This window comes from Nilaparvata lugens, chromosome 4, assembly GCF_014356525.2.
Source record: "Nilaparvata lugens isolate BPH chromosome 4, ASM1435652v1, whole genome shotgun sequence".
Taxonomy (NCBI): domain Eukaryota; kingdom Metazoa; phylum Arthropoda; class Insecta; order Hemiptera; family Delphacidae; genus Nilaparvata; species Nilaparvata lugens.
In genome coordinates, this window is record NC_052507.1 from 69,954,794 (window position 1) to 69,972,054 (window position 17,261).

Consider the following 17,261-nt stretch of genomic DNA (forward strand, 5'->3'; position numbering starts at 1 on the left):
ACGTTATTTTTCTTTATTCCAGTCATTTACAGCACATCTACAATATAAAGAAATTGATATTTGTTTGATTGAATTTGACCCAAGCACATAATTAATCTTTATTTTATAATTCTTAAGACATTACAGAATGAAACTAAAGTTGTAGGTAATAAAATTGTTGATATCATAAACAGATAGTGGAATCAATTTTCCAATCCTTGAGATAATGCTTAGCTGATATTGTGGAAGATTAAAATTTGAACTCTTTGTATTTCTTCGCTTGCTTGTTATCCTGAGTTTGCTGCCGCTTTCTTTTATTCTGTAAAAAAAGAGAAAACAAGGATATAAGATATTATTTACAATGAGAAATTCAACACATAATGCTGCAGAACACGTAGGCTACCAATGTTGAAGAAAACAGTTTTGTTTAATAAATGCTTAATCATTCACTCGATCCATACATCATTTCAGAGAGAATTCAATGCTCTACAAAACTACAATAAGCATCAGTTTCTATGATGCATTGTTGTATATAGAGTTATAAGCCCTGAAAGATCAAAACATTGGATAAAAACCTGTTATTTTACACACCTTCAAGAGCGATCATTTCGGAAAATGTTGGGAATATCACAAAATTCCACTCAACAAAAAGTGTAGAGAATTTATCAAGCTTCATTTTTGAATAGTTAGTTATGTCGGTTGAACGCACTGTTCTCAAGATATGAGCGTGGAAGCAAAACGCTGAAAAATGTAACTTTCAAACCACCCTCATCCCCTTAGCACATGAGTTAGGAATGGGGACTTTTGATATGTTCTCCTCCTAACTAGTCTCAACAAAGCTGCAAAGTCAAAAATTTTGTTTTAAATATTCCCTCCAAATGACTTTGTCAATTGGTCTATTATTGCAAAAATGGAGATTTCACACCCAACACTAAAGCTGCTGCAAAAGGTGTAGGGAAATTCGTAAAAGTGTGAAATAGTACATCAAATTGAAGAGAATCTAATGCTCTATAAGCTCTTAATTAACATGGATTTTCCCATCAATTTTTAAAAAGTTCTAAGAGCAAAAATATAAAAAATTGGTGACAAACGTGTCTTTTTCAAAAATGTCACACTTTCAAGAGCCGATATCTCGAAAACCAGAGATATAAAGAAAGTTGTATAATGAATATTGTAGGAAATTATGTAAGCTTTAATTTATTACACGAAAACCAGAGATATAAAGAAAGTTGTATAATGAATATTGTAGGAAATTATGTAAGCTTTAATTTATTACATGACAGTCAAGTCCTTAAGATACATAGCTTTCGAGTTATATTCGAAAAACCAAAAAATGGTACCTTTGAACCACCCCCACCCCCTTAGCACAGGTGGTAGGGGTGGGGGACTTTTGATATGTTTACCTCCTTACTACCCTAAACATAACTGCGGAGTCAAAAATTGTCTTCCCAACTTTTCCCTCTATAACCCTTCCTTGACTGGACTAAGGTCCAAGTAATGGCAGTATTTTATTAACATTGGTGTTGCGCTAGTATTGATAGCGCTACAAGAGCGAACATTTACCTTCTGCCTGGCGACATGTTCGGCAAGCATGTCGGAGAGGTCCTCCTTCTGCAGATGGGACTGTTGTTCGCGGATCTGCTGTTCGTAGCGGGCGGCCATGGCATCGGTGTCGACCAGATCAAGCTCGGAGGGGTCGAGTGCCACCTCCACCGTGTCCTGCCCCACCCTTTTGCCGCCTCCAGCCGCCCCTGCCCCTGCGCCAGCCGCCCCCGCCGCCATGTCGTAGATGTGCGTCGACGCCATCATGGCCCCTCCCACCCTGTCGACCCTTTTCTCAGCCAGCACCTGGAAGAGGGCGGCAGGTGTTTCGCTACCCTCCATTTCGCTCTCGATCTTCTTCTTCCTGAGTTCTATGATCTCTGGAGTTTCCAACCCGGCTGGTATGGAGGTGATGCCAGAAGGCGTGGCCATACCCTCAGCCGGCGTCATCAGGCCACTCCTGTCCGGCTCTCCCTCTCCTCCCTCTTCCTCCTCGCTTTCCTCTTCGCTCTCCTCCTCACTCTCGGACTCCAGCTCTCCCCAGGCACTCTTGTCGATCTCCTCATCAATCTCGTTCTGCTCGTGCGTCGCAGACAACGTGCCAAACACGTCACCGTACAACGGCTTTCCTGTCTCATCAACGGGGGGCTTGCCCCACCCTCCCACATGGTAGCCGAACGAGCAGCCCTCGGGGATCGGCGCATTCAACCCGGCTATCTTCAGATTGGGGTAGGAGGGTGGAGGCCCGTAACGCTGCATCGCTATCAACCAGGGAGGTGGCACTTTGTGTGCGTTGGGCCCCACTGGCATTCCTAGAGCAGTCCTCAATTCCATCGAAAGGTCCCCCGGCTTCTTCTCCTTCAACCTGGTCTCAAACTCTTTGCCCTCATAGTAGAGATCGCCGTGGATGGTGAGCCGCGGCTTGGTCTGCCACTTGAAGAAAGCGTCGTGCAGCTTCTGGTAGTCGATGTCGATCTTGCCCAGCTTGGGTCTGGCGCGCTCCCGCATCTTGGCCTTCAGTGTACGCTGGTCCTCCTTCTCCTGCAGCGAGGCGCGCATCTCCATGATGCCTGTCTTCTTGATGAAGTCGGGCAGGTCGAAGGGTGGCTTCTCGATTCCTCGCTTGCCTTGCAGGTACTTGCGCTTGAAGCACCAGTGCCTCGGAACAGGCACTGTGTTCCTATGTGCTTTCAACTGCACCAACAGCTTCGGGTCTCTTGCTGTGACATCATGCATCTCCACCACATCAGGCCGATGCACCAACTGCTTCAGTTCGGCCACACTCAGTCGCGTCAGCTTCTTCAACTTCCTCTTCGACATTTTCTCCTTCTTCTCCTCTTTTGACATCTCTTCTTCACCCTGCTCGTCTTCATCGTAGTCATCTGGCAGTTTTGGCACTTTCTTCAACTGATGAGCATTGGCTAGTTTTGCGGCCGCTTCTTTTGCTGCGGCCAGATCTTTATTTGTGAACTCTGCTGGTTTTTCTGGCTCAGTTATCCGGAATGCTTCAAATATTTTAGCAAACTGCCGATACATTGGATCCAACTGATGTAAGCCTAAAGTTTCTTGAATGTACACTATTTCAACATCATCTTCAACTTCCAATTTCTTTTTACCCTTATTCTCCTTGTTTTTCTCTTCCCTCGCTTGTTCCATTTCTTTCATTCGTTGAGTCCTAGATTTCTTCTTCTTTTTCTTCCGTCTATTTCTTGAAGATTTCTTGTCTTCTTTCTTTACTTCAACTTTTGATGGTTGGATTTCCTCAGCTTCATCCTCGTCGTCATCTTCATCTTCATCATCTTGATATTCCTCATATACACTTTCCAGTGGCTCATTAGGTGCCGGAGATGGTGGCTCAATCTTGACGCTTTCTGAAAAATAAACAAGGCATTTCTATATTAATATCTATTCTTAGCTCTATTACACATAAGGACGATGAAGATGAGTAAACAGAATAATAAATGAAAAAAATTTCGACATGTTTTTCGCTGAAGAATAAGAAATCAGATTCATAAAACTTATGTGTTTTTTAGTCATTCAGATCATAAAATTAGAACAAAGAGTGATCGGTTTATTAACGAAAACCAATTATTTATTAGGCTCTTCAGTGGAGTAATGTGATGAAAAGCCCTGCTGATCAATTGAGAGGGATTAGAAATTAAAATATTTTCAACTATTACTTGAAAAGCCTAGCAGTATCATGACAGCTCAATCACAGAAGGAGGTAACTGTAGATAAAGAGTCTCTAGAAATAGGGGTGGACTGATTTGTGAAATATGTTTAAACGTAGATTAAAAATTTATCTAATTGCTATGCCCGAACAAGATGTTGAGAGCATGTACAACATTATTGTGTAGTATATCTATTGTGTTTTTTCTTTGTTTTAAGTTTCTCATATAGTGTGATAGACTTCACTTTCATGACTATTGTACCGTCGCTGTAACTTAAGATCATTTTTCAAGCACTTCTTACACATGATCTTAATGCTTTACTAATATTATTGTCATTTAGACATTAGCCCGAACAAGATGTTGAGAGCATGTACAACATTATTGTGTAGTATATCTATTGTGTTTTTTCTTTGTTTTAAGTTTCTCATATAGTGTGATAGACTTCACTTTCATGACTATTGTACCGTCGCTGTAACTTAAGATCATTTTTCAAGCACTTCTTACACATGATCTTAATGCTTTACTAATATTATTGTCATTTAGAATTTAAGAGAGGAAAACATTCTGATGTTCCAACATTCAAAATTCGTTCTTGTTGAATTCTATATATATATATTTTTTTTAGTATCATGTGAAATTGTTTATAATTATATATTCATGATTATTTCATAATATGTTATGTATTCAATATTCCCATATGCGGTCATGCTCGAAAGAGCTTGCATATGTGTAATGTTACTTTTTGTAATATTGTAATAAATAAATTACAATTTCTGGCATTTGCAATTATCATTAAACGAAAATTCAAAGTTGAATGCTGTAAACCACCCAGAATACTTGTGCTACTGCAAATATTGACTAATAATTTTTGGATAGTAGCCAACTTCCTTCTCATCGAATTTATCCTATTGTCAATATTTGCAGTAGCAGTCTTCGTGGTAGCTTACAGCATTGCTTAATTGATTATAATAGTTTGAATACTCTACTCTATGGAATTGAGTTTGCTAAAGGTGTTTAATGTTTTTGAACACATCATAATTTGTTTCACACATATAAGAACTTAGCGGAAATTTGGTGTACTTTCTTCTAAAAGCTATTTGGATAATCGGAGATTGGAGAGTTTTGGAGTTCTACTGTATATTTTAAATGTGAGTAACATCCCCAATCTCAGGTACTGACAAATCACTCTTGTATAAAAATGATCTCACACCGCCGTAGCGTAGCTCGAAACACGTCTTCGTGAGAGACGGAGCCGTCGTATCTCCTAATGTTTTTATTTTCATTAAATGGTTCATGCTATGTATTAGAATAGTTAATTTTTATTATATTGTATCGTGCATGTTGTATGAAGATGGAAATAAATAAATATGATTTTGATTTGAAATGTTAAATCTACGCTACGCCAGTGTAAAATGGACAGATTGTTGAAGATTTGACAATTCTCCAGTCAATAGACTGTGGCGAAGAATAAACTACATTGGGAGATAGTAGCCTACATCGCTACAGGGCGATTGTTCAACATATGACAATTCTCCAATCAATAGACTGTGGCGAATAATAAACTAAATCAAACTACATTAGGAAATACAGTACATCGCTGGGGTGGTGTGAGAAGGCCTTAAGATATACAGGGTGTTTCAGAAGTAATGTCGAACCTTTTAGGGTATTGTTCCTATATGATAGTAGACTACAAATGTCGTATTTGAAGTGTCCAAAACTCAAACAAAACTAAATGTTGTATTGATCTGAAATTTGGCATGAATATTTATGCTATAAAGACATGACTTTAAAAAATAAAATTAAAAACATTTTATGTTTATGTTTAAAATGGCGGCCATTTTAAATTTTTGATGACAAATTTCACAAAAACCGTTCACTTTACAGAAAATTTACAAGAAACAAATTTTATCAAGATTTCAAGGATACCTTATTTATTAAGATTGGACACAGAATAACAGAGAAATCAATTCTTTTCGTACTGCATGCATTCACAAGACAAACAATATCATCTGAAAACCATTGTCAAATCAGCTGTATGGCTATAAGTAGCTATACCGAGTTTCAAAGCTTCATCATAAATATAATTGGAATCAAAAATTTAATATTGATGTTTAAATGGTGAAAAGTAGTCATGCATGTATTACAAAAAGAATTAATTTCTCTGTTATTCTTTGACCAATCTTAATAAATAAGGTATCCTTGAAATCTTGATAAAGTTCGCCAACTTTTTTGTCTCTTGTAAATTTTCTGTAAAGAGATAGGTTTTCGTGAAATTTGCCATCAAACATTTAAAATGACCGCCATTTTGAAGATTTACATCGAAAATTTCTATTTTATTTTTTAAAGTTGAGTATCTATAGCATAAATTTAATATTTAAGCCAAATTTCAGATCAATACAACATTTCGTTCTCGAGATAAAAATTCCTAAGTGAAAAACAAAATGGCAGCTATAAGGATAACCACTGAGTTTTGGTCACTACAAATACGACATTTGTAGTCTCCTGTCATCCAGGAACAATACCCTAAAATGTTCGACACTACTTCTGAAACACTCTGTATTGTGCGGTTCCAAGACTTTTGAGACACACTTCGTACCAAACTGTTCGACGACTCCAACTTGCTTGGCGCGCTCCGACTTGAAAGCGAGCGCCTGCTCTAGTGCGATCGGCAGCCGCACCTCGCGCTGGCTTGCTCCTGCTCCGGGGGCGGCAGACGACGGCTCCTTGGAGGCCGGGGGCGGCTGTTGCTCTCCTGGAGGCGGCGGCTGGTCGGCTGTGCCTGGAGACTCCACCTCCAGTTTGTTGGTGGAAGGTGGTGGGCCGCTCAGGTTCATCATCTGAAAAGAAGCTCAACGTTAGAACTGGACTCCTCTATCCGTCTGTACGTTTTGACCATCACCAATTTCTCACGATAAGACACTACTACTTGTTAAAGAACTGAAGGTCTACTCAAGAGACCTCAAGGTTGGCCTTATTATTTCTCCTCAACCAATATTGGTAGAGAGTTAGTCGGAAGGATATTTTGAATATTCTTTCCAAAGAATGAACATTGATATGTCCAAAGCTCCGCTAATTTATGCAGATGCATAACAATATTAACTATAGTTATTCCAAATTGATTTTTTCATATCATATACAGTTCAATAATTATTTTCTTAGTCTATTATGTGAATTAATCTATAATTTTGTTGTATTGAAAGCGATTGTATATAAGTGTATAAGCCAATATAATATATTGTAATCTACATAAAGTACTCAATCAATCATTTGTAAAAATAAAGAATAGAGAATTTTATGTTTTGTAAACATCAATTACAAGAATTTTTGCAAAGATAATTCAAGTTTACTGAAGGCAGAAATGTTTGTTTTGACAACAGATAACCTGTTGTTGTGTAACATGTAATAATGCTAAGAATTTCCCCATTCTGAAAAGTTCAAAACAAATATTTCCGCCTCCAGTAAACTAATTTACTCGTTTCAATGTCTTATAATTCAGGTTTGGGTGGTAATTGGATCGTTCTGTATAAAACATAATATCTCAAGTCTTATCTCTAGAAGAAATAAACTTTAGAACACATTTATTTATTGATGTATCATACATTATTCTGGGATGATCTATGGGAGATTATTATTGATAGCCATTTCAATTCATAACCAAGAACCTCCATTTTCATAAAAACATATTTAAAAAATCTTAGCTAGGAACGAATTCTTTGGTTAACAACCAATCCAGTTTTGATACATTTGTTTTAAGTGGACTGGATTACAATTTTTGCTCTTATTTTTTTTCTCCCTTTTTTCCTACCTTCTTTCACCAATTATTTCTTTTTCCGCTCCTCTTCACCCTTCATTCCTCACTTTTATACCCTCTACCTGCCTATTACATGGGAAATCATAGTTGACTAGGTATTTTCCTCCTTTCTTTCTTTTCAGCACACCCCACCAAGAAGCCTGTTGGTACTATTCTGCATTGGTATTCTATTAGAAATTTATTTTTGATTGTGTTATTTGTATTTTGATTTCTTTTATATATATTTTGTTGAATTGAATAAAATTATTGAATTGAATTATTAAAATCAGTTTTCAGTTAAGCATTCTCGTTCATAATACGAACCTAAAAATATGAATATGTACACTTCTTGAAAGAAACGTTCACAAATACGATCCTGAGAATGTTAGCCGAATAGGAAGTTTTGAAAACAGTACAACCAAAACATCTGGTGTGGCGCACTCACACAACTTTTCCTTGCCGTTATGGAAATTGATCACCTGACGCTAGTGTTCACGCGCATCTCAAGTCTACTATAGTACTATTCAAAGATCTGAGCCAGCTGGTGACAGGACAATAGCGCTGGAGACACGAGGTCTACTATCTCTTTATAGTGAATGATTTGATAGAATCAACAGTTTGCGATTGAGCTCCTGAAATTTTTACAGATATGGGACTTGTGGCAGTTGATAGAACTACTATCAACGACTATTTTTGGTATACATTTGATCAAAATCGTTGGAGCCGTTTTCGAGAAAAACGCGAAAAACCCTGTTTTTGACAACATTTTTGCCATTTTAGCCGCCATCTTCAATTGCATTTGATCGAAATTGTTCGTGTCGGATCCTTATATTGTAAGGACCTCAAGTTCCAAATTTCAAGTCATTCCGTTAATTGGGAGATGAGATATCGTGTACACAGACACACATACAGACCAATACCCAAAAACCACTTTTTCGGACTCAGGGGACCTTAAAACGTATAGAAATTCAGAAACCTTTATTTGTTTCGGAAAGCAATACTTTCCATACCTATGTTAATAGGGCAAGGAAAGTAAAAATTAGCTTCAAATTTTGACATTCAATAACTTTTTATGTGTGCACCGAATTTTATGATTTTTTTAGTTTTGTTCGTTATGTTCTTGACCAGGTTTATGGCCTATCAAATTACTAATCCAACCGGCGTGATTACTCTGTTGTATATCCATACTTTTTCACTATTAAAATTAAACTTGAATTTTAAAAAAAAACTTTTGAAGTGAAAATGCACTTACTTTTTGTATAGTGACGATCGTTTCGACCTGTTGTTGGTCATCATCAGACTGTGGGAATTCACTCAGATGACAAGGCTATGTGTGGTAAGGGATGAAGGTGGTGGAATAGGTTGTGGTGGGGGTTGGGTTGGTGGATATTTAGTGCGGCGGTATTTTTGAACTTTGGACTATTTTGTCAAAGAGTGTGTGGGAAGAGAAATTTATTTGATCATTTAGGAGACTGTTGGGAAACTGTTTTGTGTGGTTGTAGATTTCGTATTGTTCTAATACATTGAGTTTTCTGCTTTTTTGAGAGATATGGAGGATTTCAAGATTGGTGGCAATGTCTGTGTATGTGTGGTTTGTGGATATAATATGGTCAGCAAAGTTTGAGTGGCTATGTGGTTTATTAATGGCTCTGATGTGGCAGCTTTCCACCATATGATCAACAGACTATTGAATATCCCCATGACACAATTTGATTACAACCAAGAGCTCAACACGATCAAATTCATTGCCCAACAAAATGGATACTCATCCACTCTAGTTGACAACCTACTCCACAAAATAAGAACAAAATCATCAACCAAAAATAATATGGAAAATGACCAAAAATTCATCACACTCACATACTACAACAAAAAATCACAGAAAGTAGCATCATCTTTTAAAAAACTCAAATACAGAATTGCCTTTAAAACAACAAATTCACTGAGGAAACATTTTCAAAATTATCAAACAAACAAACAGAGATTTGAGCAACCAGGCATCTACAAATAAAATGTAATGATTGTAGTAAACTGTATATCGGACAGACTGGACGTGACTTTCAGACAAGATACAAAGAGCACATCAGAGCCATTAATAAACCACATAGCCACTCAAACTTGCTGACCATATTATATCCACAAACCACACATACACAGACATTGCCACCAATCTTGAAATCCTCCATATCTCTCAAAAAAGCAGAAAACTCAATGTATTGAACAATACGAAATCTACAACCACACAAAACAGTTTCCCAACAGTCTCCTAAATGATCAAATAAATTTCTCTTCCCACACACTCTTTGACAAAATAGTCCAAAGTTCAAAAATACCGCCGCACTAAATATCCACCAACCCAACCCCCACCACAACCTATTCCACCACCTTCATCCCTTACCACACATAGCCTTGTCATCTGAGTGAATTCCCACAGTCTGATGATGACCAACAACAGGTCGAAACGATCGTCACTATACAAAAAGTAAGTGCATTTTCACTTCAAAAGTTTTTTTTTTTTTTTTAAAATTCAAGTTTACTAATCCAACTTCAGGACTCTTTCCTACGGTCCTTCAAAGTTTGCATGTAATCCTTATGAGAGAAGATTTGTGAGCTGGCCACACACAGAAATAAAAATCAGCTGTTATAATCATTGCGTCATCCAACAGCCGTCGGTAGATCTGTTTTTACTTTCCTTGCCCTATTACCATAGGTAAGGAAAGTATTGCCACAGAATAGGTACAGAATGGAAACTTGTAATCAATCGCTCATCTAACCAATGCTTTTTACATGACCCCAATACTAAACACGTCACGTGCCATTGGGAAGTTCTAATCCTGGTCTTCTGATTGGCTCCTAGCAGTGAATGAGATCAATTGATCCAGATCATTGAAGTGATCCGAACCTACCATCAATACTATTACAATGCGGCGCTTCCTAACAAGATGGCGGATTTTAGCGTCAGCGTACTAGCCAAGTTTCCGTACTGTATGTATACTGTGGTATTGCTTTCCGAAAAAAATTAAGGTACCCCAATTTCTATACGTTTCAAGGTCCCCTGAGTCCAAAAAAGTGGTTTTTGGGTATTGGTCTGTATGTATGTATGTGTGTGTGTGTGTGTGTGTGTGTGTGTGTGAGTGTATGTGCGTCTGTGTACACGATATCTCATCTCCCAATTAACGGAATGACTTGAAATTTGGAACTTTAGGTCCTTACAATATAAGGATCCGACACGAACAATTTCGATTAAATGCAATTCAAGTTGGCGGCTGAAATGGCGAAAATGTTGTCAAAAACAGGGGTTTTCGCGATTTTCTCAAAAACGGCTCCAACGATTTCGATTAAATTTATACCAAAAGTAGTAATTGATAAGCTCTATCAACTGCCACAAGTCTCATATCTGTAAAAATTTCAGGAGCTCCGCCCCATCTATGCAAAGTTCGATTTTAGATTCCCAATTATCAGGCTTAAGATAAAATTTAAACATAAAATTCCAAGTGGAAAAGATTGAGTATGAAAATCTCTTCAATTAATGTTAAGTAAGCTAACATTTTCACCTAAAATTGAAAATAAGCACGAAATTCGAGAAAATGTTATTATTTAAATTGCAAACTGTTGGCAACTGTTGATTCTATTAAATGATTCACTATGAAGAGATAGCAGACCTCGTATGTCTCCAGCGTTATTGTCCTGTCACCAGCTGGCTCAGATCTTTGTTTATAAGTAGACTTGAGATGCGCGTGCACACTAGCGTCAGGTGATCAATTTTCATAACGGCAAGGAAAGTTGTGTGAGTGCGCCACACCAGATTTTTCAATTTTCTTTCTACTGATACACAAAATTTCAACTCTTAATAATGCCGCGATTCGAACGACGTCCAAACTTGGGTCGTAGAACTCGAAATGCTGTAAATTTAGAATATGCACGGGAAAATCAGCAGCAAGGAGACATACCAATCAATTCCCAGCAAGCTGCATTCAACTATAACTAAAAATACAAACTGCTGCACAACTAACTAAGCACATAGGAAGTCCATATTGAGATATACAGTAAATGTGAATAGGTTACTGATTATTTGATAATTTTCATAAAAAATATAGTGCATCAGATTAAGCTATGGCTAAGCACAACTGAGGAGGCGCGGCTTGGTGATAAAAAGTGTTGATCTTATGGAGATTGCCTTATCACACCGTTCCACGCCATGCCCGATTCAGTGTGTGTGAGTTCTTCCATTCAAACCAATAAGCAAGAAGCACCTGGATACAAAATGCCGCATCGCGCCTCCTCAGGTGTTCATCCAGCTAAAGTTTGTCATGAGATGCATTAACTATTTGGCGGTACAAAGTTCACCGGGCCAGCTAGTCTAATATGTAAATAATGCTAACCTCGATGCCAGGTGGTGGTGGTGGCAGCGATGTGGGTTGTATTGACAGGCCAGGAATGCCAACTGGTGGCTGCGGCGGTAATCCACTCATTTCTCAACAGATCTGCAAAATATTATAAATTTCATTACAAGAACTATAAATACAATTCAATGTCTTTGTGATTCAGAGTCCCTGGGGTCGACCTCTGGCCGGCTAACTCCCGTGTTTAGTTCCGTTTGAAGCCGTTGGTTCCTCACGTAGGAGACTCTAATTAATCAGAAGAAACCTCAAAACTCTGACACCAGACTTGAGCGGAATTAATGGAATTCATAGATTTCTATGTTTATTAGGGTACAACCACACTGAAAGCGGAGCGTGGCGTGGCATGGTCAGAGCGTTCATGATACACACAGGAAACGTCTGAGCGTCAAGCGTCAAGGGCCTAGAAAATGGCGTTGTCTAGTTTGCACGGACATTAATTTGTGAGAATAATTATTTAAAGTATTAGCGAAGCCTGCTAGGACAGAGTGGGTAAATGAAATTAACTTGAATCGACAACATTTGTTGAATATCGCCATCTTTTTAATGTGTTAAGGAAGCATGATTTCCGATTTTTCGAGTACCTACATGCGAATGTCAACTTCAACCTTTGATTATATTTTGACGAGAGTAAAGCCTGATTTGGAAAAACAAGTCACTAATTGGAGAAATTCAATATCTGCTGAAGAAAGACTTGTAATTGAAAATTAATTACAAAGATTAAAAGTTTGTGTTTCTTCAATGGTTTCAAATTTTGAAAAATAATTCATTATTATTCATTAAAAATGGTAGGGTGATTAAAATTAAGTGGAATATTATTATTAAATTATTAATTCAAGCCATCTAAATTCAAAATGTATAGTTTTCATGTTTATTTTGAACTAAAATTTTATAAAAATTGTAAACGTGAAATTCTAACCTTATTTTGAACTTTGTCACCTATAAAATTGGAAGAAAAATAGCCCAAGGACTACTTTATTATTTTATCTTCCAATTTTATTACATAAGTCTCATTTTCATTGTGAATAAATAACACGAAGGTAACCATAATTTAATAGAAATATGAATAAAATGGATTAGAAAAGCCTTACTTTTAATTTCAAAGTGCAATAGATGAATGTTCTCTTTTGAATAATCAAATAATACACATTACAGGGGAATTTGGGCAAACATTAAATTAATATACATAGATAGTGGGAAAATGTAGTAGAACAAGTGCATTATTATGTACAATAGTAGACTACTAGTATGTACATTAAAGGGCACTCGCACGTTGACGCCCCAAAAAACAAACCAGCTTGTTCCAAAGTTTGACGCCGAGAAATGTTTATTTATTTGTTGCAAATTAAAACAAGAAATTTGCAGTGTTTTATAGTTAATTGCCTTCAAACATGAGTTTGAATTGGGAGTTTGAAAGTTTAAATTCAAAATGAAAACCAAATTGGCAAACCGTAGTTTGCTTATTATTAAATTGCTATTAATCTATTATAGGTCCATACTAAAGATAAAGAATTCAATGTTATAAGCATACATTTCATGTATGAGATTCGAGTGTAGATAATCATTACTGTAGATGTAGAGCACTTAAAAGCCGGTGTAAGAGTTTACCAGGCAATTTTACAGCTAAATTTTAGCTTTATAAGCTTACGATTGTATTGCAACAGGACTCCCGTGAGCAAGTGGGCTTGTAAACGACATTACATCCCAATCCAGATTTGCTATAATTATAATGCATAGATTGCAAACCTTCTAAATTTTAAGAAAGGTACATTACACTTTTAAATTTGTGTTTTATAGTTAATTGCCTTCAAACATGAGTTTGAAAGTTTAAATTTAAAATGAATAACCAAATTGGCAAATCGTAGTTTGCTTATTATTGAATTGCTATTAATCTAATTTAGGTCCATACTAAAGAATTCAATGTTATAAGCATTTATGTATGAGATTCGAGTGTAGATAATCATTACTGTAGATGTAGAGCACTCAAAAACCGGTGAAAGAGTTTACCAGGCAATTTTACAGCGAAATTTTAGCTTATCAGCTTACCGATTGTATTGCAACAGGACTCCCGTAAGCAAGTGGGCCGGTAAACGACATTACATCCCAATCCACATTTGCTATGATTATAATGCATAGATTGCAAACCTTCTAAATTTTAAGAAAGGTACATTACAGTTTTAAAAAAAACTAAAACTTTTGTTAATGCTTAGTAAAATAAAATAGCTTATTCCATACAAAAGTTAATGTAAATGTTTGTTATATACATAACCTAGAAATGGATAGCATAACATCATAAAACCTCAGAATATCATAAAATACTCACCTTAGCTTTTCAGGAAATTTACAGGAAAAGCTCAACGTTGAAAAAATAGATTATTTCTCTAGATCATAATAATTACAAAAACTCGTCAAAATCAAAATGCAACAAACAACCCACGACAAAAAGAGAAAATCAAGCTTGATCGATATCGATTCTCGTTTTTCAAACTCGATGGTTCTTTGGTCGATATATCACTACAGTCAACATCAACACAGATTCGAAGGAATTGAGATTGTTTGAATTGTGTGTAGACCATTCATTATTTGTTCGAAGTATCTACTGCAATATTGTAAATCGAATTCTTTTTGATAAGCTATATAATCGGGCCGTGTTTGTACGTTCATATTATTATGCTTGTGAAATAAAAAAAGAGTCTGTATTTGAGACTCGAATTCCAAGAAAACAATGAATTATTTGAATATTCCGGTATCTTCCTTATGCCTAATCCACCCACACGTTGTCCCCACAATAAAATGTGACTAATTGCCACTGGCACTGCAATCACAATCAATACCAGCGGTAGTCAGCTACATGATAGAAATTGAAAATATTAACTGAAATAAACATTATAAAAAAGTAACACAATAATAATTAATTAAACTAGTGTTAGCGAGTTCTCACTTTTGAGGCCAAACATACTGAAGGCCAAAGTCGTTGTCCGTCTACTGTTTTTTATGTTCTACAATAACTTTAGAAAGAATCGATCAATCAGCTTCAAATTTGGAAAACGTACTCTTCAAACCTTATTACAGGTCAAGTTCGTTAGAAAACAAAATTTACTCACTTCTTCGTCCTTTTTCAGGATATAAAAATAACATTGAAAGTGCATAAGAAACAAATTTGTTGTGATTTGGCCTATAATTTAGTCAGCTGAAGAATGCATTCCATGCAATGCATGATTAGCTGAATGAATGCAATGCAAACAACAGATTTTCCATTCATTGATTCATTCATAACATCAACTGAGGTTTTTGGGAGCTATCACACGCGCTGAAACATTATTTCTGCTGCTGGTTAATATAAAACATAATTTACAACTTTTACATCATTAAAAACTGATAAGGTTTGATATAGGCCTATCAATGTGCAGTTTTCGTCATTCATTTTCTCTTGGAACTATGCACGGTACCTAAATCATGTATCACTTGACCACCTTCTCATTTAAGAAAATTAATTTTGAATCATATGCCTGAGGGACAACGACAGAATAAGTTTTGAAGAGTATTTTTTCGTTTCAAATAGGATCCCCAATGAAACCAACTGCCAAAGTATTCTTGTAAAAGAAATATTTAGCTGTTCCCATATTTATTTTTACCAACTCTGTATAATCAGAGATAAGGAAAGATCGAGATATATGCAACCAGCGTGCGCATATGATCAGAGATAAGAGAAGATCTAACTTCTCTCTGATAATTATAATTAAAAGTGGCGGGTTTCAAAGATTACAATACAACAGTTCATGAGCGAGCTATCCAACCCAGGGGGTCACTAGTTACAATCAGGTCTATAGCAAATTAATGACACAGAAAAAAGAGCAGAGCAGACGACAAAACTGGAAACCACTCGCATTGCTTGACAACTGTGCCAGCGAGCCAGTGTTGTTTATTGCTCCGATTTTTGTCAAGCGGATGCCAGCCCAACGAAGGCACAGAGAAAGAAAAAATAATATTCCTTTTACTTTGTAACGAAGGCTAGTGATGGCAAACCACTCATCCACACTCTACTGATGTTGGTCGTAATTTGTACGCATTGGGCCAACATGTGGATGTGGCATTAAAAATATAAATATTCAATTTATGCACATCAAAGCCCGCATCTTAATTTTTCACTGTTGTTTTAATTTCTGGTTTATGTGCAACCGAGCCTAGGTACGTTTCATTTTCCATGCAGTGTCGTCACTTTTTGTGCATGCCATTTATTCGAGAAGACTGCCTTAATATATCATGCAGTATCACATTGAAATTGATTACAAAAATAGTGATTATTGCAATAATATATGAATTATATGTAATGATTTGATTTTCTAATTGTGTAAAGGAATGATTAGATTGGTACAAGGCCCGTCTCGTCAGTTAGAGTGAAATGTACGCAGAGCAATCATCTCTAAACTGGAATTCGGTTAACTTATTCAATATTTTATTATGATTAACATGAAGAGAAAAAATGACAGTATTTTTTTATTAGGCTGATATTGTAATATGCTATTCTTGTTACAATGTTATGTTGATGTATTAGAAGAAGACTACCGTACTAGCTGGTGTTGGCCTGGTTAGTTAGGAGGAAGGAACTAAATGGGTTTAACCTTGTCAGTAGAAAAAAAACAATAAATTTCTCTGTCACTCTCTCTCTCTCTCTTCCTCTTGAAGAGTTCCAATTGCACAGATCAATTTAATTGATTTTATGACAAAAATGAATACAGTTTTAGGTTTACGGTGTCACAGGTTCTTCCATTGTTCTAAAATGAGTAAGCGAATTATCTTGATAAAATAGAAATAAATTTTATTAACAAATATCACAACATAATTATTATGATTCATTCAATTAGTAAAAATCTTGATCTATTTACATTATGTACATCAAACTTGAATCCTAAGATTAAATGAAATTATTACAACAAAGTGATGAAAATATATACAAAAGCAACGTGAATGAATGATTCAAAGCAAATAATCATTTTCCTGAGTTTGATTGTTGTATGACTAAGCGGATACTGAAAGTTTGTTAGTCATCCAATAAAACATTAATAATATGTAATATTAGACTATCTTTTTACCAACTGTTCATATTATACAGTTCTTGTAAAAATTATTTTAAAAAATCACTTTAATCCTTTTAGTAACTATACAGGTTACATTGTTAGTGTATTTTACATTTACATGAATTATCATAAAGTTGGACTTCACATTTATATTATCAGTCAATGTTTATCCTATAATACAAAAGACTAGAGATTACATTTGAACTACACTAGAAACTAATAAGAGATCTTTCATAATAGCCTACAATAATTTATTATTGAAGTAAGCTATATTTCTTTTTTTATGAGAATAAATCCAATC

General features: G+C 36.0%; 1 protein-coding gene across 1 annotated transcript; it reads right to left on the minus strand.

The window, feature by feature from the left end:
• Window positions 1-63: 63 nt before the first annotated feature.
• LOC111049697 (splicing factor 3B subunit 2) lies at window positions 64-14,404 on the minus strand. The gene is made up of 5 exons (XM_039426343.1): window positions 14,206-14,404; window positions 11,865-11,966; window positions 6,289-6,529; window positions 1,543-3,392; window positions 64-298 (listed from the first exon to the last, which is right to left on the minus strand). Exons 2-5 carry the CDS (start codon window positions 11,952-11,954, stop codon window positions 230-232), a joined length of 2,250 nt encoding a protein of 749 aa, XP_039282277.1. The 5' UTR covers window positions 11,955-11,966; window positions 14,206-14,404; the 3' UTR covers window positions 64-229.
• Window positions 14,405-17,261: the final 2,857 nt, after the last annotated feature.